At 40.9% G+C, this 23,489-nt stretch overlaps 1 protein-coding gene and 1 long non-coding RNA gene across 5 annotated transcripts in view; one reads left to right on the forward strand and one right to left on the reverse strand.

The window, feature by feature from the left end:
- The first annotated feature begins 3,124 nt into the window (after positions 1–3,124).
- Positions 3,125–17,619, forward strand: LOC116670401 (uncharacterized). Its single transcript, XR_004327011.1, has 3 exons — positions 3,125–3,444; positions 8,177–8,180; positions 17,610–17,619. It is a non-coding gene; the product is annotated as an uncharacterized LOC116670401 (long non-coding RNA).
- Positions 4,467–23,489, reverse strand: part of slc25a21 (solute carrier family 25 member 21) — a 106,751-nt gene continuing 87,728 nt past the window's right edge. For all 4 annotated transcript variants that reach the window (XM_032500882.1, XM_032500881.1, XM_032500883.1 and 1 more), the window contains 7 exons: positions 13,017–13,083; positions 12,201–12,260; positions 8,249–8,356; positions 7,981–8,145; positions 6,119–6,300; positions 5,040–5,092; positions 4,467–4,676 (listed from right to left, as the gene is read on the reverse strand). In XM_032500882.1, coding sequence (XP_032356773.1) covers positions 4,615–4,676; positions 5,040–5,092; positions 6,119–6,300; positions 7,981–8,145; positions 8,249–8,356; positions 12,201–12,260; positions 13,017–13,083 — 697 coding nt within the window. In that variant the 3' untranslated portion in view covers positions 4,467–4,614. The remainder of the gene's footprint in view (positions 4,677–5,039; positions 5,093–6,118; positions 6,301–7,980; positions 8,146–8,248; positions 8,357–12,200; positions 12,261–13,016; positions 13,084–23,489) is intronic.

Genomic DNA, 23,489 nt, shown 5'->3' on the forward strand with positions numbered 1-23,489 from the left:
TTCATGGAGTTTGCCGGTTGTTTTAGGGAATGCTAAACGTGTTTATTCTGAGAACAGAAGAGGCCTAACATATTTATCCTCCCTCTCCCTTTCTGTCAGTGTAGCTAACTTCAGTAAATCCGGGCAGTGTAGCCTGCCGGCCTGTTTTACATGAGCAGGAAACTGTTTTTCATAAAAAACGATGTGCACACTTATAGAAAGGCTTGTATTTTCTATTACCAAGCGTCACGGCTCACTAGGAAAGTTCATCAGAAATGCTTCAAGCGTACACAAGCCTCGTCCCCACATAAAGCAATTCTTTTAAAATTATTTTAGTCATTCAAAAAAAACTCACGTCGTTACAATTAACATGGCCCTTTCTATATTCATAAACGTTTTAAGGAATACATGGTTTAAAGAAAGAAAAAAAATCATATGTTTATAAAAGTCCTACAAAATATATAGATCTTGAGAGACAAAATAGATATTTTGCACAATTTCCTCAAATAAATTCAGTCACATATTTTTTGTTGAAAATGACGTTCTGAAAATATAAAATGCAGTATTACAGAAATAGAGATACTTTCTAATCTCACGGTTTATTCTTTTGAATTTAAAAGAAAAAGGCTGCTTTAAGGGATTATATGGTAGTGGTATAATTTTTGAAAGCCCTACTATCCTTTGTAAACAACAGCAACGGTCTAATGTCATGAAACCAACATTTTCAATCATATTTTTCAGTTGGATTTAGATGTGTGTAAAACACAGTAAATTAGAACCTCGCTCGCATTAAAATTCGAGATCTGTGGGCCGACGACTCCCAGACTCCCGGGGTGAGGTGGAGTCCATGTGCATTCAGAGAGCCACAAAAAGGCTCAGTGGCCCGCGGTCTCCAGGGTCATCAGTCATGTAACCTAAACACGAACCTGCAGCAGCCACAGACAGACACGAACACAGCTCAGCGGGACAGACTTAACGTGTTCATTAAAAAAAAAGAAAAGCACACGGCCCAGTTGACAAATGACATGTTTGGAAAATGATGCAAAAATACTTTCTCAAAGTTGGGGGGGGGGGAAGAGAAAGTGTAGTGTAATAAATTATGAGAGCGTCTGGCGAGCCCTGTCTAGCCCTGCAGTCAAAACCAGAGAGTTAAACAAACTGGGCTCAGTCATGGAGATGAAGCTGTATATTAATAACTTGATAATATTGCTCACCTGCTCTTTTACATAGCATTACGTGGTGCTGAGGGTGGTTGCTTTAGTTATTGCCCTGCGTTTCCATTCCTCCTGTGTTACAGCGTAAATAAACAGCCCCTTCATGTGACAGTGTCAACAGTGGTCCCCATGCAGGAGCTGATTTGACTTGGAAAGCACTCTTCCCCGCATGCAGTGGTCACGGACCGTTGCTCAGGGATCCTAGTGTTGCTTTGACCGTACGTGAACCACATCACAGGGACGTGATGATCATACACTCGCTGTACCAGCCAGCCCTCACGGCCACCCCTTTACCATCCACCATCCATCACGTACAGTAAATGATGGTTAACTCTCTGAGTGGAATGAAAAAGTCGTTACATGCTCTCTCTCTTTTTCTTTTCTTTTTTACCTCAGCGTACACACAACAAGGCCAAACAACTTTTCCTTTCAACTAGGCTACAAGAACTGAGCACAGTCTTGTTAGTCTCCTCTGACTCATGCAACAAAATTAAAATGTGGTTGTCTTAATTGACACCAGTATTTAAAAAAATAGGAACAGTGTGTTTTCTAGACAGGAGGAATAGCTTCTCGAAAGTCTAATAATCCCTGTTCTTGTAGTCTAATGTTGGTCAGCTTTATGGAGGCGAGGGTCTAAAAGGCGTAGCTTTAAAAATAGGGGCAGACACGTGTTTATAATAATGATGTTGAGTCTGACTTCAGTGTCATATGGTTATCTTTACTTCTCCACATGCAATCAGAAACAAGACAGCCATTTGCAAAGTAACACAGAGCAGAGTACTGCTTCATCCGTGTTCCTGCTCAATGAACATTTCTAAAAGAAGCTGACAACTGCCAGAATGTTTTCTTAATGCCTTAAAACAGCAACATTGAGCACACAGGTGAGTAAAACCGCTTAAAAAGAAAAATCTGGGCTTGGAAAATCACAACATGTCTGGTTCCGTGTCTTTGGTATGTATGCATGCGTGTCCAACCACACTGACATGAATCAGTGCATTTTACATTATATACAGTATTAATCATTAACCACATTGGGAAGGACAGGTACGGCCATGTCCAAATTGCAGGCTCGTCAAAATGGAACCACTGAAATTGAAATGTTACTGGTGACGATAAGGAGCATATACGTGGAAAGGGTGTTAAAAAAAAAAGAAAAGAAAACAAAATGAGGAGAAGGGGGACTTTTCTACAGAAGATTTATGATCAGCGCGGTGTGCGGGGAATTCAGGTGAAGGCTGGCTCTGTTGCTTAGCTACCAGCAATACATGCAGCACATGTTGCAAGCTGTCAAGTCTGAAACAAACATACACATTCAGCACTCCATTACAAAAAGAACAGGTTAAGCGCTTACAATTCCATCAGTCTGCAAGCCACAGTTGTTAGTCTATCACCACAGGCCCCTGGGCAAAAAACCAGGAGCCGATCCATTTTGGCAGAGAAAAACTCCCACATTAATGATGACTGTCAAATGCCAACGTGGCTCTGTATAAGCTACTACCAGATGAGGTTAAGATGAGTCTATAAGAACAGCCACTACCCCAAAGGCTGTGCAACAGGTGTGTGTGTGTTTGCATGTGTGTGCATATTTGTGTAAGAGATAGACTGGCAGAGGGAAAGAATGTGTGCGGTAACCCCCCCCCCCCCCAAATCCTGCAGCCATATTTGCATTTCTTGAGCTTGTTGTTTTAGCTTGCACTAAAGCTATGCTCAGTCACCGACTCCCCCGCCACTGAGAGAGAGAAAAGACTGACACTCGATTGGCTAATACAACTTCTACAGCTGACAGGTTCTCAAACAACTAAGTGCCCAGAGGAGAGGGGGGGGGGGGGGGGAGAAAGACGAGGAGGAGGATGAAGAAGTGGTTAAGTGAAGGAAAGTGATACTCTCCCAGTGAGAGACAAACGAACGAACGAACACACACACAGTTTAAAAAGATTTTTCTTTATTTGTTACCAATACATGTCCGTAAAATTTCACAGGTGCTAATATTCTACGTTGAGTTACATGTCAAATTATCACAATTTCTTACCAATAAAAGATTTCATATGAGTCCAATTTAAAAGAAGGTACGTGTATACAAAAATAGAAGTCATGCAAAAAGCTAATGATGAATAATTTTAATTAAGAATTATTGTTCACTATTGCGGCTGCTTGTTTGAGATATACAGTAAGGCTCAGTACTACGGGTGTGATCGCAGAATATATTTTTGACCCTGTATACATGTTGTATTTGAAGATATGTATATACACAGTGTGTGTGTGTGTGTGTGTGTGTGTGTGTGTGTGTGTGTGTGTATCGACACTCCTCTGCTGTAGCTGCTGTACGTGCATTGCAGCTGACAAAAAAAGCTGCATTGTAACAAGCAGATTACATGACTACTACTAATATTATTATTATTAGTTATTATTGTTATTATTATAATATCATGTAAAATTGTTTAAGTCCTTTTAAAAACATACCTTCACTCAAATCTTGGTGTTTTATTTCATTTCTAACTTAACATTGAAGCCACTGAAATTTGTCAAATATTTAGCACTATAACATTTTAACAACGTTTTTATGACCAAATAAGCAACTTCATGGAAAAAAAAACATTCCTAGTTATTTTTCTTTACGAGTTGAACTCAAAAAGTCACATTATTTACTTCATCTGTGTGGGACTGTGTGGATGTGGTTTGCTCAGATTTGATTGACAGCACTACCAACATAAGCAAATACCCCCACAACCGTTTCCAACTAAGCACCGCCCATTTCTAACCAGTGAGAGGATCACAGAAAAAAACAAAACACAAAATGCATTAATCTCTCATGTGAAATAACCCAAACTGTTCTAAATTTGGCAAAACATATTGTGTTCATGCGGGACCCCATTACTCATACTAAGAAGCTGATAGAAAAAAATAGGTTTTCAGGGCCTTTAGAGCCTACTGAGAAACCCACTGTTAAAAACATGTTTTCTATTAGAAAATGATTTGTCAGTTTTCAAACATTACAGCTGTTTTGAATTCCTGAGAAAATAACTTGGGTGAAGATGTAGTTTTTCCTTAGAAAGCTGCATTGTAAGATATACTGTAATTCCTGTGTTTTTTTTGGATTATTATTTCCCCCTCTATTTGAACGTGACAGTGGAAAGACAGGAAAGGTGGGAGAAAGATGGGGGATGGCACGCAGCAAAGGGCCATGGGTTGGACTCAAACTCAGGCTGCTGTAGAGGACTCAGCCTACATGGGGTGCTCACTCTTACTGGGTGAGCTAGAGGTCGCCCCGATTTATTGTAATTCTGATTTGGTATTTTGCATAACAGTAAAAAAGGAAAACAAACAAATTTGGTCTGACGTTACTGGAGTCAGTTAACGATATTGGGCAATGAGGCAGAATCTATAAGGCACTCTCTTGGGTTTCCTTTCTGTGATTGTTTTGTTACCAGTTCCTCTGTAGCCATCCAGACACATATTCATAGACCAGCAGCATCACTGCTCCACCTGTAACCAAACAGAAAGAGACGCTGTGAATCAACCCGTATTTTCCTTCCGTCAATGAGTAGCGTGAGCTACTCAAAAAACAGGAACTGAGTTTTACTGTCACATATGGCCTTTCTGGGAAACACACAGAAAATACTGTATTATAAACAGTTTGGTAGGCAGGTGTTCTAGCTCACAACATGTCCATTCAAATTGCATAGATAAAAACAACAAACATGGATTTTTTTGCTCAAGACATTAAATTATAGATTTCAGATTTGTTACCACTTTCAATATTATTCAAACAAAAACATCTAGATCAAACAACCCTTTTCGTCTGCTATAACTGGCAATAAATCAGTATAACAAACTATTTTTTGTTACCTGGTCCAAGCCTCATTATCTTGGGCACCAACCCCTTGTATAGTGCCAAGTACCTAGAGAAGAAATTACGAGGTTAATGATGTGCAAATACAAAATATCAAAACTCAAAATATGTCAAATCCAGTCAAGAGAAGACTACTTGTATCCATCTATGCCTTTAGTGTGTGTGTGTGTGTGTGTGTGTGTGTGTGTGGTACTGGCTGGAGTGTAGCATTGAGTTCTTGCCTGTCAGGCAGCCGAGCAGACAGACAGTGTCTCACCCCGTCAGGTACGTAGTTGGTGTCTAACGGCCAGCGCTGGCGAGTACCTGCCCCTTAATGCATTCAAGGTGATCGGTGGCTGCCTGCCTCCGCCTCGTGCTCGCTGTCCCGCTCCCTGCCCCCGCCACTGATGGCGTTAATAAGGCTCGACCCACTTCCTCCCTGGCCCTCTGTCTGATTAGATTGACCCGTGGAGCGCCGCGCGGCTCGTTAGGGTCTGCTTAACGACGTCTCCCATAGGGACCACTAATTAGCTGGGACTGTGTTGCGTTAGAGCAGGGGGACTGGTTGTGGCGGAGGGGGCACTATCCACGCACCCCTGCAACGACAATGTTTCAGTGCCGTTCCTGCAGCCGCCCCCAAGGCTCCTGCGTCCACTAACTACAAACATCTCACTGGCCCTTGTCTAGCGGAGCTGCATGGGGGAAAGTGGAAAGCCTAGAGCAGTTGCTAACATAACATACATCTTTTCCTTGAAGCTTCCATTTAGAGCTGCCATTCTCCGAGCCTTGAAAATATGTTAACATTTACTGTACATCTGACAGACTGCAGAAATGTATGATCACACACTTGGTGAACACAGCCCGGAACGTAACGTCACTATTTGGTTTCCATTCATGGGATCACAGCTTTGCATCAAGCTATTCATGCCCTTCCCCTGCAGTTATTGCAGGAAACTCACACCGCACAATCAAACCCTGCTAACTTGTAGCTGCAGCTGGTACATTTGTCTTTTCTGACAGCCAGTTTGGCAGATAACCATCTATCAATTGCTAACCAAGCAGAAAAAGTGACTCATTAATTCTTCCTTGTTCGTACCCCTCCTCCCGATACACCAGTGCCATGGACTGGAAGCAGGTGCGGTACTTGATCTCTCCGGGCACAGGCTGGGGGCCTTGGATGCGGCTCTTGGCTACGTCGAAGGGAATGTTGACGCAGGAGGAGATGGTCCCAGACACAAGGCCAATAGCAAACTTCCTCATGAACTCCAAGGTAGGGTCCTGGTAAAGAAGAGGAGATACAGGAATAAAATAGAGTAAATTAAAATGAAGGCATCTTTCCAGTGAAACGAGCATCATTTCACTGGAAAGATTTCTAGAGTAAGCACCAGGTGTTAAATATCACTGAACAAAACATGAGTAGTAAATAAAGGGCATGGCAACAGAGAGAAAATAGTGTCATGGAGTTGTAGTCTTCTCTTGTCATGGAGTTAAAATAAATGGTCAGGTATTATGTGTTTGCATATGTGAGGGAGAGCATGAGGGGCTTGTATATATGATTGCAAAGCTGGCATTAAAGCCCTGATCATTTTATGGTAGCGGGGGGCAGATTAGTGCTTCCTGACTGTGGTGCAGCGTTTTGATTGGCTGAACAGGAGCACATGTTCTTTGGGGAGCCAAGACAGAGAATTTATAAACAGGGTGCATGCAGCCAGACTGGGAAGGCATATGGGGACAATTTGGGTAATTGGGCTGTGACTCGGCACAGGGGTATTACTGTACCAAAGAAGCCCAGACTCTGAGAGCTCTGACAGCTAATTGGCCGGGATATTTTTACAAATGACAGCAGCCTCTCTGGTCCAGGCCTTTCTCAAGCGGCTGGACACCCTGAGAGCTGAGGTAAATCAACAGCTAATCCCACTTCTTTTTTTCTTTTTTTAAGCGGGATGTGGGGAAGGGGGTAACATCCCGGCAGCCTAAGTACACCCATCAACCCACTTCCTAACAGCCTAAAGCTAACATCACCTTCCACATTGACTTGTGAACGATGGCAGTGTGCTATCTGCCTCCTCTGTACCAATAATGTAGAGAGAGATATGAGAGAAGCCTGAGCTTGGCCAGCTAAAGTTGACTATGGACATGTTGAAGTTGCAAGCTGATTGCTCAGGCTGCTGACAAAAAGGCTTTGGAGAAACACCACTATCAGCTCAGCCTGTAAGCCGCCAGAGGCCACAATATTTATCCCTTTCTGCCTGAACAATAGTAATTGTTAGCCTTTCACAAACCAGATCATTCCATCAACATACACACCGATGGATCATTCCCAAAAGAGACGGCCACAATCTAAGACGAGAGCTATTTGGGTCATCCAGCCACATAATTATCATTCAGAGGATGACCACTTGCTTCTCTGTACAACATGCGTCACTGGAAAAATGTTGAAAATATAGCAGAGCTTGGCCTCCCACTGTAACTTTCTCTTGAAAATAGTACCGTTGTCTGCTTCCAATTAGTTCATTGGAGTTAATCTAATGCTCCGGTTTGTACATGTGGAACTGGCGTATGGTAACGTTTCCATTAAACAAAATTAACTTTTGTTTGGGCCATCAGGCGCTGCCGGATGTGTAATCTGAAACTTTGAGGATGTTATGACGAGCAAACAAACGAGGCATTAGGGGGGCTGATCTTACAAGCTCCTTTCTGATTGTTGCTTCCTCCTCGCCATGGCAGTCAGGGCAACTAATCATACTGTCACTTGGAATTCCCCACTGGCGAGATGACTGAGACACATGCATTTCATGTAACCTACAGTTTGCATGAATTAGGTGTAGTCAAGGTGACAAACACCAAAGCAAAGCTGAAGTGGTGTGTCTGTCACTTGGCTTGGGTTGCACTTGTCCTAAAAACAAAAAACAGCACTGGAGGTCTGAATGTGATCATAGATTGTGATTGGCATATTACCGGGCTGGTAGGAATAGCATCCTTGACATTGAAGTAGAAGCCAAAGTAGATCATGTTGAAAACTCCATGGCGTCCCAGTGTCGATGTTAGTCCTTTATTCAGGCCCCTGAATCCAAATCCCTCTGACTTAATTATGTGTCTTGCTTGAGCGAATGAAGAGGGTTGCTGTATTGGAGAGAGTGAATTTAAAAGACAGACATGTCACATGCTGGCAAAAAACCCACTGGGCATCTATGGAAAGAAATTACAGGATTTTATTTCTATCAACCTCTGTAAAGGAGTCTCTGTTGGCCTGGAGACTGACTTTCACCACTTCAAACGGATTGACGACAACAGCCTCAGTCAAGCCTGCACCGAGCCCAGCTACAGACAGTGCCTGGAGGTGAGATGGGAACGATTTAGGAGTGAGAATGGGCAAATATTATTTGGGTAGAGACAGAGCAGACTAGACAAACGAAAGTGCCTAACGGTGAATCCCAGTTTGGTTTTGAGAAACTTGTTTCCAGAGTATTATTTGTGTCTCGTCTAAAATAGAATTGTTTTAATTGTTTCTGTCACGCCTCTAATTATTGCCGTTTGACAAATGTTTGAAGACACAAGACACCTGTGTTTGTTATTATTTGAAAAAAAGTTGGCTGACAGCCAGGAGGGAGAGGTGAACGAAAGGAGAGAAAATAACAATGTGAGCAAAGTAGCAAGCTGGTTAAGAGTCATTATTAAAAATGGGGCAACATTTTTTCAAGGGGAAAAAACTATAATGACCAAAGCACTTTATGTTGTGCCACCAGAAGAGGTAACTAGTATACTACCTATTTACAAATGTACGTAATGTACAACCCTGACAACATTGCATCAATTTGCATGGGGCAGTATATGACTGCATGCGAGTGTGCGTGGATGCATGCTCACAGAGAAGCGTAATGGGAACATGTCAAGAACGTGTCTGTAGGTCATTACTTTCCTGCCTCTTAATCCTGCTGTCAGGGCCCCGGGACTCATCCTCTCAGACATGCCTCCCAATGTTTACACAGCCAGCCAGCCAGCCACGTTTTAATTCCTTATTTGTATTATTACAGTGTGTGTCCTCATTAATCAGAGTGAAGGCATTCAGCTGTGCCACGCTAAATAGGAAAGAGAAAAAGTCATTCAGAACCAATCTGTTATTTACTCGCACTGATGATCTGATGTGATTACAGTACTTGATACGTGAGGGCCTCTGGGGGAAATAGGGTTGGAGGCACTCAAGGAAGAGGAAGAGATAGAGAAAGAAGGGGACAGCATGATGGATGGGACAGGTAAACATTTCTCCACCAATGGCTGTATAAACAAGACGAGGATATGCGCCATGACAGGGTGGCCTCCACGTTGAGTCACAGGTAAACCATCCATCACACCTGACACCTGGCTGCCACCTGAATAGGTGGGGTTGTGAGGACCACACCCCAGCAACGAAGATCTGTCTAACTTAAAACTCTGACTAATTTAACAGAAGTCAGAATGGTTAAGAAGGATTAATACCACTTGTAAATTATTGGTCTGCAGAATTAGCAACCGCCAAGCAAACCTTCAGTGAAGTGTTTTTAGGACAGCTTTATGTACACCAACACACTGGATTTCAAATGAAACAATGACTTAAAAGTTTAAGTGATGAATTGTTTTGGTTGTTCTCCTTCTTCACTTAACCTTTGGCAGGGGTGTCGGATTGGGGGTAAAAAGGGTACTGAGTACTCAGGGCCCTCATGTGAGGAGGACCCTAAAAGATGCTAGAATGAATAGCTGTGGATGCGGGGAGGGGCCCATAGAAAATGCCTTTCTACAGGGCCCAGAATCTTGTGCTACGCCTCTGACCTTGAGTACTACTTATTTGTAATTGTAAAATCCCTCAGATTAAAGCCGGCAGACCCAATACACACCAAGCCAGATTTAATCTCAAACTGGTCACCCTTAACTGATTTTAGAATTGGGCCAAATAGGTGCCAGATCGGTTGTCGTTTGACTTGCAGTGCGAGGAGGGTCACTATACAAATAAATTGCCTGAAGGATCCAAGATCTGGCTGTCAGATGATTGTTGGAATTCCAAAAGTAGTTACTATAAAAGTTGCAGGTTCCGGCCATGCAGAAAAAGGAGATTAAAAAGAATAGTGCAACTTAATGCAATGTACAAGACTTATAAAACCACACAGTGTGTGCCCTATTTCAAACCAGCACTTAAATCTAGGTCATTGTTTCCTTTCAAATCCAATTTGATGGAATAGAGAAAATGAATAAATGAAAACAGTCACGATACTTATAGTACCGACTTAACCCCTCCTAGTAACAATTGTATTTGTATTAGCTGGTAATGTTTTGAGGAAGATTACATTTGCCCATGCTAATCACTATACATTTGCTCACACTTTGAGCCCATAAAATCAAAACAAAGCCCCGGTAATAAAAAAGGCTCCTGCCAAGCTGCCAGTTACACTGACTTTTCACATTAGCCACTTTCCAACTGGGGGAATTTTTGCTGTTCCTAGAACATAACGTTCCTATAACCCTTTTTTTCTTGTGTTCTGACTGGTCCAATTTGGGGATTATTAAGTTACTCTGACTGCAGTTTGTGTAATTGTTTTAGCTCCTACTTCACGACAGGGTTGTTTCCTTTTTCCGAATAGCGACCTAGTAACGCCCCTACAGCATGCCATCTGTAAAAGCCATGCCGTCTGTGTTAGCGAAACATACTTGAATAACTTGACTACGTGAATTACTACGAGAATGGACGGAATGCAAAACTATGAAAAGTGGACTGATGCGGAGGTGCAGGCGCTGCTGGCCATGTACGCCACCGAGGAGGTGCAGCGGGACCTGAAGGGATCCACAAGAAACATTAAAATCTTCAGGAACATTTTCAGTGAGCTACCACAAATGGGGGTTTGTATGTGGCGCTAAAGTCAAGTGACAACACTATGAGACCAGTGCCGTGCTTGCGTCACTCCCTTACCCCTCCTACCAGATCCTATAGCCACTTGGTCAGTGGGAATGCAAATGACAAAATTGGTTTTGGGGAAGAGTAGTTAGAACTGTTTAGAGATGGACTGTTCCTATAGCTACGTTCCTGTAACTACTTGGTCGGAAAGTGTCTATAGTGGTAGAAACCAAAGTTTTCCTCTGGCAGCCACACTTCATACATCTCATTCCTAAAAGTGAAACGGGATCTTTAAGCTTTTGTTTAAGAACTAAGAAGACCTAATTCAAAAATCCCGTTGACACATATTATCATGAATACTACTACAACTACAAGCTTTCTGCATAAATCGAACTTAACATTGTTATGTGGTCTACTCCATTTGGTAAGATTTTCCTTTATAAGACTTTGCAATGCAAGATAAATTGGACCTAATTGTTGTTAATTTAAGATGGTTCATGGACTGCAAGTTACCTTCATTTATATCTTTATTTAGTTACCCGGTATTTGAATGTGTTAGTTAGCCATCAAGGTTGCTTCAATATGGGTTTAACACCTAATCCTCACTTGAGGTTTACTTTTTACCCTCCCCAATGTGTTATGACCTACTGTTTAGTCAGTAACGCTGCCACTATGCCAATATACCACAGTAGTAAACTCTCAAAACCATCTAACATAAACGTAAATGTTTTTTAGGCAACAGTAGAAACAATAAGCTTGGGTTAGGGTCAGCAGATAAGTAGCCACAACAAAAACTACAACCAAGAATGTAAAATGTGCAGTAAATTATGCATTAGCTGAATTTGTACATGAACTAGTACCATTAACTTGTATAGCACCTTTAAAAACAATAGTTTATTAAGTCCTTTGACAGTGGAAATAAAGGACATACAAATCAATCCACATACACTCTGTATAAACATTGAATCAACACACATACCAATAAATACACAACATTGTAATAGTGAAAAAGGAAAGATGGGGCAGCTCTCAAAAGGACAGAATGACAATGAGAAAGACAATAAAAAAGATGGCATCCCATAAAAGCAACTCTATTAAAGTGTGTTTTAAGAAGTATTTAAAAAAAGTCACTGGCTAAGTAAACATGCATTGACAGAAAAATGTATTTATTTGACCAGTAAATTATTCTTGGCATTTGTCTTTGTTTTACCAGCGTTTGGCAGTTTTGACACTGGGCCTAATGCACTTCCTGGTCCTGTTCATGTTTATTTTTCAGGTGAGAGTGTATTCAGTGTTTCTGTGTGCAAAGACTCACCAAACCAGGAGACAAAGGGGTCAAATTCAGCAACTTCTTGTATTGCTCAAATGTGAAAAACTGCAGAGGGAAGATTAGGATAAACAAGATGTCAGAGAGTCACAGTGTACACGCACACCCATCCCCATACACACACACACACACACACACACACACACCTTAAAAACACTCACAGGAGGAAAGGGGAGCTTGGGTGAGCATTGTATCAACTCAATTTTCTCGTGAAAATGAAGCTGTACTATAAATCTTGGACCACAATCTGAGTTGAAAGAGAGCGCTCTAATGCACACTCTGAAAAGGAGACACATCCACTGGTTTGTTTATCTGAGCAAAGGGTAAAGCGCCAGCGGAGGCGTTTTAATCGAAGCTCTAATTTGCTTTAATCCTTCGACCCAGACATTTCTCACCATCAACCAGCTTTGTTCGCTGTGTGAGCGAATTACCACATCTTCTCAGTGTGAGTGTTTATTTTTAAAGTTCACACGTCCTTCTCTGCAGTGTCTCATTACAGTGCAGCTCCATCCTCCAAACATACTGTATATGAAAAGATGGAGGCTCAGCGAAGGACTTCCTGTAAACGCTTGTAAGTCAATATTTAGTAGGCCAACAGAACAAATAGGAGCGGGTGAGGAAGCAGACATGATGGCGGACATCAGGTGTTTACTCAACATGTGTGTACCATATTAGAGCAAGTGCGGTTGAAGTGTGTTTATATGGCAACAGATCAGTTCCAGGTAAAACAGCCTGAGCATTGCATCATAGCGCTAGAAGCTTTAACTGGTTTTCTATGAATCCACATTCATATCCTCATCTCACCTTGACCGCTCGCTTTGGTGTCTCTGCCAGAATCGGAGGCAGGATCCCTTTGTAGAAGCCAAAAACTCTGGAGAGAGAAAATAAAATGTTACACATAGTTATTATTATTCCCATCATCATCATCATCATCATCAGGTGGTGGCTACTGTTCCAAGACCAACTTAAAATTTTGATTAAACAGGATGTAGTCATGAACTGAACATTACCCAACATAACTTCTAAGTTGAGAAGATTCGCTGCTTTTGTCATTTGTGATATTAAACTGAATATCTTTTGGGTCAGACAAAACAAGCTGATGTCATCTTTTTCTGACATTTTATTGTCATAACGTATAATAAATAATAAGTTACAGTCCTTGAGTGGTTCCATTATTCAGAAGGTGAGCCTTATAAAAGTAAATCCCATTCATTTATCCCATTCACTAAATACATTACACTTTACATCACAGCTACAGTAGCATTTAGCAAACCATGCTAGTGTCATGTCAAGGCAGCCATCCGTTTCCTTTCATATCTGTGAGATGTTGAAATCAATTAGCAGACTCGTGACGTACATATGAACATAGAACATTATTTCTGTGAGGTTAACACTATCACTGGGAGGTTGTGTTGTGCAGTCAAGTTAATCTACACTTAAACCAAAATATCATGCAATCAAAACATCTGTTACAGCATTGCATTAAAGGGTCACTTAAGCCATATGACAACTATGCAGATATACTCTTTTGCCTGTTTATTATTAGGTATCCTGTATACATACAAGTCTAGTACACCAGCCCTGCGATAAATCCCACCTTCTTGAAGGGTATAATGCTCAAATCTTTGATAATACTGAATATAGACAGCAGGACTAATAACCTAGCTCCAAAAATGGAAACAAAGTATATTGCTGCCGTGGTGGCATCATAACTACCAAGATATCTTTTCAAACCACAAAACCCTGGCAAAACACATACAAGGTTGCTAGGAATCTGTGGAGGAAATGATTTAAGAGTTTATTTCAGCCCTTGATATACTGGATGTTTCAAAAGACGGTAGCTGTATAATTTTAGTCAATTTGGTAGCCTTTGCTCAATCATACATCCAGTCATGATTTAAAGTGTACTTAGAGACAGTAAAAATAATAAAAATGACTGTGAGTTATGTATAGAGAGATGTATGCCTACATTTTACACAGACTGCATTTTGTAAGCAATCCATTTCCTATAGTGTATTTAGAGACTAAATGGTCAGTCTGGTTAGATTTATGTTAAGTCCCTTTTTACACACTTGGTAAAACAGACAGAAATGCAATTGTACATTTCTGAAATGTACACCAATGTCTTATTGATCTTACTCTAGAGTTAAAATATACAATGTGTCTTGAAAAAAATTAAGTTAATCTAATACTGAAATATTTTAAACCAAAATTTTTTCTATATCAAAAGATCAGGGAATTTTTTTAATTTCCCCCCTAACACCTGACCAGTCTTGGATGTATATACGTGCAAGAAGATAGTTGTAGTGGTAGTAGTAGTAGTAGTAGTAGTAGTAGTAGTAGTGCAAAGAAGGCACAAAGCATATACATTTGCATTTCCCCCACTCCTCAATTAAGTGAAAACACGGGTGGAAGGATTCATTTGTTTAAGCTTACGTCAGACAGATGATGTCGGACAAGTTTTGTCAATCAAGTAAAATTATACAGGTACTTTAATGATTTTCAAATAGTTTCTGTGTAAACCTATTGTCAAAACCATTGCTCTCAACCCCCACCTATCTATGACATTAATGGGCAACAATGAACTGTCTGAAGCACAGCCCACCTGAAGCATCAGATACCAGTGAATCATTACCTGTTGATAGTGTAAACACAACATTATCTTCTTACATTTTGGAACATCAAAAAAATGTTCCAAGGCACTGTAGGGTTCAATTAAATACCATCCTTGTGCATTCAACCACGCCGTGGGAATGAGTCTGGGCTTGGGTTGATATTCCGATTCTGCTTATAAATTCCGATTCTTTGAGGGTAAGGATGAAAAATAAATTAAAAAAAGGTCAAATGCTTATTTCACAGAAAAACTTTTTTTTTTTTTTTTAAACGTTTTAGCAATTTATATTCATTCATATTCACAATTACCTTCACACAGTTTATGGAGCCTCTACATCAATTCCATACAGTTTAATTTGGTTGGCATTATTAAATAATCTTAATTTATTTTTTTATTCACTGTATTCTAACTGTAACACTGAAACCTACCAAATTGACATAGGATCCACATACATTGGGCCAGTAAATACAAGCAGTCAGTTGCCCAATTGGGTCAATGCTGGAAAGCAGACTTGTTGACTTCATAGATAAAAGGTCAGTCAACATAAACCATACGAGTTGAACGCAAAAGAAGATTCATTGCATCTTCGAGAAAAACTTTACATTCATTTTTGATGACTGGTGTTATTAAGAGTTTAGCTCAGTGGTAGGGCCTACTGTTTGTGTAGCGAGAGTGTGGTTGAGCGAGAGAGAGAGAAGAGAGAGAGAGAGAGCGCTGAGGGAGTAGGGAACCTAACCAGCATGTTAGCAATCAACAAACCGGTTGCTTTGCCAGCATTTACAACATTTGACAGGTCACCAGTTGTCACAAGCTGTTCAGATGTCAGCAAGATAGACAGCTTGTGACTCTGTGTCACAGAGCTCCATTGTTGTTTCAAAAAAACACCAATGAGTCGCATTGTTGCACTGCGAGGACGTGTTTCATCACTGTGATAAACATGGGCACTGTAGTTCATATGGAGTCAATTAAAAATACACTGTCCTGCTGCTTTAAATGCTTACTAGAGCTACAACTGTGTTAATCATAGCAACAACAAAAAAAATAGTCCCCAACAAATACACAATACACTTCTGTTTGAATACTGTTTGCTAGAAATAACAGTGCCGAGCGTAAAAAGAAGAAGAAAAAAAAAGTATATATACATAATAGTGGGGGCGATGCGGAAAAAAAAAAAAAAAAAAATCAGATATCACGATATTCCTGACCAAATTCCTTGATGACGTTATGCGACCATATTATAGGATTGACAATTGTTGCTTTAACAAAAATATTTTTTCCAATTTGATTTTAGATAAATAGCCATCAATAATGTGAATATATGCCATACCCAATACATCCAAAATCTAAGACAATATCTACTCTTATATCTTATATTGCCCAGCCCAAATATATAACCTGTTTTAAAGATGCACATCTTCATTAGGAATGAATGGTCTTGAGAACAGAGCTACACACAGCTTAGGAAAGTTGGAATGTATTGAGAGACCGGCTAACACATTGCTGCTTTTTTAAGTGTTTACAATAACAAAGACATAGAAGACTGCCAGCCTTATCCTTTAAAGATATGTTTCTGCATTAAAATGTCTAAAAACAACTATATCTATGTGTTCTATATTTAACTGAGTTGTAAAGGTTAATAAGGGTAACGTGTATAAACTTTTACAATAACTTGTCCGTTTACGTACATTTTAATCGGCAATTGAGATAAGTAATGAAAACAACAACCCCTATTAACCCCCGCAACTTCACAAAGTCATCAAAAGTCCGTAGCTTCGATTGAGAGCCCAGCGGTGGAAATTTACATATTGTACATTTAAGTCATTGAACCGATTTGAAACAATACAAGTCAAAAACAGAATGGCATAAATACAGGACATACCTTTTCACTTGGCTTTATATACTGTGCTCCAACATCTAGAGGGTGGAGTATGTCAGGATGCTTTTTGTTGATTATAGCAGTGCCTTCAATTCTTTCAGACTTTCCATTTTAATACCTAAGCTGTTAGACCTGGGTCTCTGCAATTCCATACAGGACTTCCTAACAGGCCACCCCCAGACAGAGTTCACACTACATCCTCAGCCTCTATGGTGTTAAACACCAGAGCACCTAAAGGCTGCTGTCTCAGCCGTTTATAATATAGTCTGTATACGTATGACTGTAGTGAAAAACATCCCACTAACAGTATTGTGAAATTTGCAGACGATACTACAGCTATAACTAAACTGCCTACAGGGATGAGGTGAGTAACTTGATTATGTTTATATTTTTTTATTTTATTAATTTATTTACTTTTAAATGGCCATTATAAATGCAGATAGATCGGTAAATGCCTAATATCGGTCCGCCGATATCTTGGTTGGGCTCTATACATACATAACATACATACCCTTCTCATCTACTTGCGTGTTGCTCTGTGTGATGAACCCCCCGCCAGCCTAGCTCAGCACAGATCCTGCAGGTAACCGACAGCAACTAGCCTTCTGCTCCCAATAAGTGACAAAATAACACATATTCCTGTTTACATGCTGTGATTTGTATAGTCACAACATGCACAAATAACAAGATCACATGAGACAGCTATCTTCTAATCGTATACATACTGGACACTATTCTCAGAAGGCGAAGCACCACTACTTGGGCGGAGTGATTTTTACTCCAATGCTGATCAAACTCCAGGCGACCTCTCTGCTCCTCACCAAGGGGCTTCTCAGGTGCTGCAAGCAAATCCCTCTGCCCAAGTAGCAGAAGTAGCAGTGCTTTGTCTTCTGAGAATAGTTTCCAGTATGTATATGGTGTCACTACCGGATGTGAGTCGAGTGCAGATTGAGTAGGGACAGGCCACATTGTAGTGTGGTCTGGCAGGGCTACTTCACATGACCTTAATCTTTTGACAAAGGTGGTAGAAACAGCAGCTAAAGTCATTCAGGTTCCACTTGAACCGCTCCAAAACATTTACTGGAAACGCAGTACTAAGACGGCACTAGGTATTATGCAGGATTCTAGTCATCCTGCACACAATCTCTTTTCCCACCTTCCATCAGGGAGACGCTTGCAGAGCATCCCAACGCACATCCCGCTTCAGGGATAGTTTTTACCCCCAGGTAATAAAGCTACTGAATGATAGTACAACGGGAAGGAGGGCTGCGGTCTGAGTTTAGTTACTATGTTTACTGTGCTTAAAATGTTTTTTAAAAGTTATTTTTAATAATAACTTATTGAGTGGTGCTGAGAGAGTGCCAAGGGACGTTATATTTCATTGCTGTGGTACTCTGTACTAATATGCAAATGACAATTAACTTAAACTGCACTTAACTGCATGCAAGTTAGAAAGAGAAGAGAGAGAGAGAGAGAGAGAGAGAGAGAGAGATAGAGAGAGAGAGAGAGAGAGAGAGGAGAGAGAGAGAGAGAGAGTAAAAGGAAATTCATATTCATTCATTCATATTGACTGAACACAGGTCTGTGGACAAAGAACAACTGGGTGTGACCGACTGTATCTTGTGAACAAGCGAGACCAGCTCTGTTGTGACAACATTCTCTACAAGACATTCTCTACAAGATGATATCGGTTGATTGAGTCCCAAGTGTAAATACTTTTGCTTCTGGCACACATTTCCACTGAATAGCACTTAAGGAGGACAGGCCATTACACAGTGCAGAGAAACCACAGCAGGGAGGCCACCATCTAAAAGCAGCAATGAACCACAACTAATTATCAAAACACTTGTGATCAGGTGACAAAGCCAACTTCTTCCATCAACACCTGGAATTACACAAGTGGCTCTGGGTAATCAAGCCCCTATAATAATGACTCTGGAGCAAGAGATTGTGGATGAGGAAAATCCCTCCTCAAAGTCCAAAAATAATCCAGTGTTTCCGCTACGTCTATTCAACCCACCGCTTCAGAATTATTGCCGCCGCTGCTTCAGAATTGCATCAAATGTCACAAAGTCGCAATTACACAACTCCACGCAAAACACGCTCTACTGAACCCAAACGATCGTTCATCAGCTCTCTCTCCCCTTTATAGTAAACAACTGGAACAGTGACAGGCCGTTAATCACTCGCAAAGTCATAACAACCAAATAAACAGCAGCAAGTACAGCATTTTAATCTCAGATGATACAAGATAGCGCACCCTGCGATCCGTTTGTGTCTGCTCCAGGAGACATACTAACGTGACACGCTGTATTCCCTTTACTGTTTAAAATGTTTCCCAAAAGTGGGGATGCACAGCTATCAAAAACCAACATACAAGAAAGGTGGTAATGTTCCCTTAGAGCTTATTATTTTGTTACTAATTGAATAACGAGTGCACATTTGTATGTGCCGGCTCAAATTCCTGTGAGCTGGAAAGAGCAAGAAACAAGAAACTTGGGGGAATAACTGGATATGTTGTGCATGTCATTCTATAGAAATATGAACCCAATCAGACACATACATGGTGGCGCTGTAATTAAGGCTTCAAAACGCAAACTTGCAAAGTCAGATTGACTAGAAATTTCTCACACAGGTGCAGCTTAATGTCCTCTACCAAAAAGCCTCAAGGATCATTAAGGTCCGTCTATAAAAATCTTTTGCCATTTTGAATATTTTAAAAAACACATTTTTGAGATCTCCTATACACCGTAGCTCCGATTGCCACCAAATTTTCAGTGAATCATCAATGGATCAAGCTTATTAAAAGCATGTCCAATAATTAATTACTTTTCAAGTTATTGGCCAATGAACTTTGAAAGGGGCATAGCTCTGGACATAAATGAACACAAATCCGCAACCATACGGCCAATCATCACAAAACTCCGGGTATGTTCAGATAAGTGCCCCAGATATACCCAGACAGTTTCATATACATAAGCCACCAGGGGGCGCTACAATTGCAAGACAGTTGAGTGGCATTACACACATTTTACTATAAATCGCATTTTCATTGTCCAATCGTCACAAATCTCTCAGGATATGTCCTCATAAGTATCGTGACCATGCCCTGAAAGTTTCGCTCAAATTGAACACCAGGGGACGCTATAAATGCAACCAAACTGCAGGTGATATATCGCTATAAATCAGGCTATAAATGACTAAATGTTTGCCCAATCAACACAAAACTTCCAGGAAATGTCTACATAATGACCTCACACATACACTGCAAGTCTCATTCAAAGTGTCCATAACTGGACGTGGAAAGACACAAATCAAGGTTTGAGCTTGGAATCGCAGCTTGCGGCTTTATTAGCAATTATTTTTGAGTTGGTCATCTACTTTTCTCAAATTGCCGTGAGCTGGACTGACTTACATAATACACTGAATTGAAAATAAATGTTTGACAAGTCAGTTGCTGGCATTTTTAACAAAAAGTACTGGTTGTTCAATCGTTACAAAGCTTGCAGGATATGTTTTACAATAATGTTAGACCACATGTGTGAAATGACTTTGAAGTTGCTATTGAGAAAAAAGGGGTTGAACCTGAAAATCGCCGCTTGCGGCTATATTTTTTCATTGCTGTTGCCGGCTGGCAGTGTAGCTACTAGTAAACCCCCACTAATGTTCAACCCTAGCGTAAACCATTTTACTGAAAATAATTCTAGAAACACTGAAACCCCTTGTATCTTTTGTGTAAACAAGTTATTTCAGTCAGACGGAAGACCCTTTCCTCTGCTCACTTTGTCCATGCAAATAGTGGCCACAGATTTCCCGGGTGTGGTTAGGCTGGGGAGCTGCCAGGTGATGGAGGAGGAGTGAAATTGGTTACAGAACAAATATGGCCTCTAGTGAGTGGCCATCATTTGAATCCTAATTTGATTTCCAATGTAAAGTACACATTAAGTCCCTTTTTGGCTTTCCTAAACAAATGGCCTCCTGACACGGAGTGAGGAAAGAGGGGGGGAGGGGGGATAGATGGATTTGTGTGTTTGTATGTGCTTGTGTGTATCATTTGTCTTTTATTTTCATAAACCTTTCCTTTTTTAACAGCCTCCATCCATCTGGAGAGGAACGTAGCACAGACACAACCGATTAAATAAACTGAGAAAGAATATCCATCAGGCACCATTTCTGACTTCTCTTCAATGCATAACAGCAACAGATATTTTTCTTCAGCAGCAGACATATTCATTTTCACACCACTGCTGTGGGTAAATCCACAGGAAATATGAGCCGCCCCAGGGAGCATTTTAACATGTAAACAACCATAACGCTCCATCTGCAAATATTTTCACTTTCACAGCACCTAACGTGACCTTGGCATTGTCACCAACAATACAGCAGAATTAGCTGCGATGAAGATTCATGAGATAGAAGCACAAAACTTGCTTTGGTGTACATCATGAGGCAAAAACAATTATTAATTTACATCTATAGTAAGCAAAGAAAAGTTCAAAGATACAATTAAAAGGTGCCATTTATGGACAGGGGAACGGTGGAGGTAGCTTACTGATAATTGATTATTGAAGGAGAATTTCTGTACATAAGTGACGTTACCACCAACAGCCGTTAGCTTAGCTTAGTTTAGCATAAAGACTGGAAACCAAGGGAAACAGCTAGCCTGATTCTGTCCAGAGTTAAACTAACAGCACCTCTGAAGCTCCCAAATTAACATGTTGGCTCTTGTTTAATCCATATTAAAATGATGTGAAAAATGGACGTGTAACATAATTGCTGCTCATCATCGTAAAAACCATCCCTGTTTCACTGTAGCATAATAACATAATCTGGTGGACATGCTAATCTGCACTTCTTCACACATGATTGTACATATCTTTTGTATGGGTGGTCCCAGCTGGAGTCCACCCCCCTGCGTGCAACCGTGCACGGTGGGGTTCAGGCATTAGTCACTGATCTACTGTAAGCGGGCCAAGGCTCTGCTGTAATGCATGGACGCGTTTAATATTCCTGTGGCCGTGCTTTGGGTCCCGACCCAGTCTGTGGATACCACACTGGTAAAGAATGCTGGAGAATAGAGTCTTTTTGTTTCCCTCCAGACGGAAACACTTAACACATGCTTATGCTGTTGCACCCACATGCAACAGAGAAGGGAGCGCGGCCTGTAAGGCAATACAACAACCACGTGTTGGTGAGCGTAGTTCACACTGTCACACACGTATGAGCACAGCTACAGGATTTCATGCTATATTTTACAGATTTAATAACAACTTAATGAATAAATGTAAGTTCTTTAACATAAATAATCCACACTATAATATTCATTTCTTTATTACAAATGTTCAAAATGTATCCTGCTAGTATATAAAATGTGAAGTCTAAAGTGTAGTTATTGTGTCCAGGCTTCAGACTGTCTTAACTTTAGTGTCACACGTGCATGTTTTCATGTCTTTCTTCAGTTTAATCACAGAGTACTAGCAAGGAGCTCAGGTTTCCTCCCTCATCGCCTCAGAGAGAGAGTGAGGCCTGGTGTTAGCCCGGTCCTGCCATGAGCTGACAGGAAATGTTTATTTTTAATAATAATTCCACAACAGTGGGGCCTAACACTATTTATATAAATTATAACTAAGTGGTTTGGCCTGGAGGTAATCCGTGATGTGCTACTGGGGAGTGATTATAGCCTCAGCAAAAATATACGGTTAGTGTTAATTGGTTCGACAAAAAAGTGGAACTTCCGTCTGTACTGGGACTCTCCGACACATACCACGGCTTTGTTGAGTTAGTCTCCAGTCAAAAAGCTGTCATGGTTGGTGCGGTGTAACTTGGCAAGCATTTTAGGATGTCAGACTCTTCTCTGGAAATTCATGCGGACCTACTCCCAGAGTACACACCCAAAAAGCATGCAGGCGTGTGTGTGAAGAGGGCACAGCTACTGTAGCAGGATAGCTACGTCTGTTGAACTACAGCCAACAAAGGATTTCCAACTGTCACTAACCGGCCTCTCACCCTGCGCTCACTCACACCTCGTAGCAGATCAACTTTATATCCGCTGTAAAGCTGTCGACTCGCCGTAAACAGAGCGATTGTTAACCACTTTCTCCTGCACCTGCACTGTCTCACTGTCCTGTCACAAGGCGGGCAGATGAGGAGGCAGTATGGCGGGATGACTGTCTTAAGTTAGTCGGGGAAAGTTTTACATTCAGGTTTTAAGCCAATAACAGCTGCATTCATCTCCGGCGTGACGCACAATGAGCGAAAAGGCCCGTTCAGTGCTGCAGGATATTTCTGTGGGCTGTTGATAGACACAACGGTGGTTTTTAAAGCATCCAAACCTATTTACACCTTCAGCTTTCCAACCACTAGACCACCTTGCCAACATAACCGTCAGGGGCATTTGAATTAAGCAGCCTGATTCATCCTATTTTTGAATACACATACAATCCCCACATATATCTTTTCCTCAGATTGTTTTTGATACTTTGATGTGGAAGTTGCACCATTAGCAAATACCAGTTATATCAGTGATGAGCCTTTGTGGTGTTTGCCATCAACCCTTGTGTAACTTTCTTTACATCAACGTATTTTGCATTTACTTTTTTTATGCCTGTGAATTATGCGTATGTGCTTTAACAAAAGCACTTGCCCCTTAAAAGAAATAAAGTATTTTGAACTGAATGGAATTATTACATAACATCAATGCCAATTGAACACTAAAGAAATCTGCCATCTGAGTGCAGAAGAGAAATGACTCCGTCCGTGCACTTGGGAAACAAGAATTCTGACATCA

Source organism: Etheostoma spectabile, chromosome 20 (genome assembly GCF_008692095.1).
Source record: "Etheostoma spectabile isolate EspeVRDwgs_2016 chromosome 20, UIUC_Espe_1.0, whole genome shotgun sequence".
In the NCBI taxonomy this organism is placed as follows: Eukaryota; Metazoa; Chordata; class Actinopteri; order Perciformes; family Percidae; genus Etheostoma; species Etheostoma spectabile.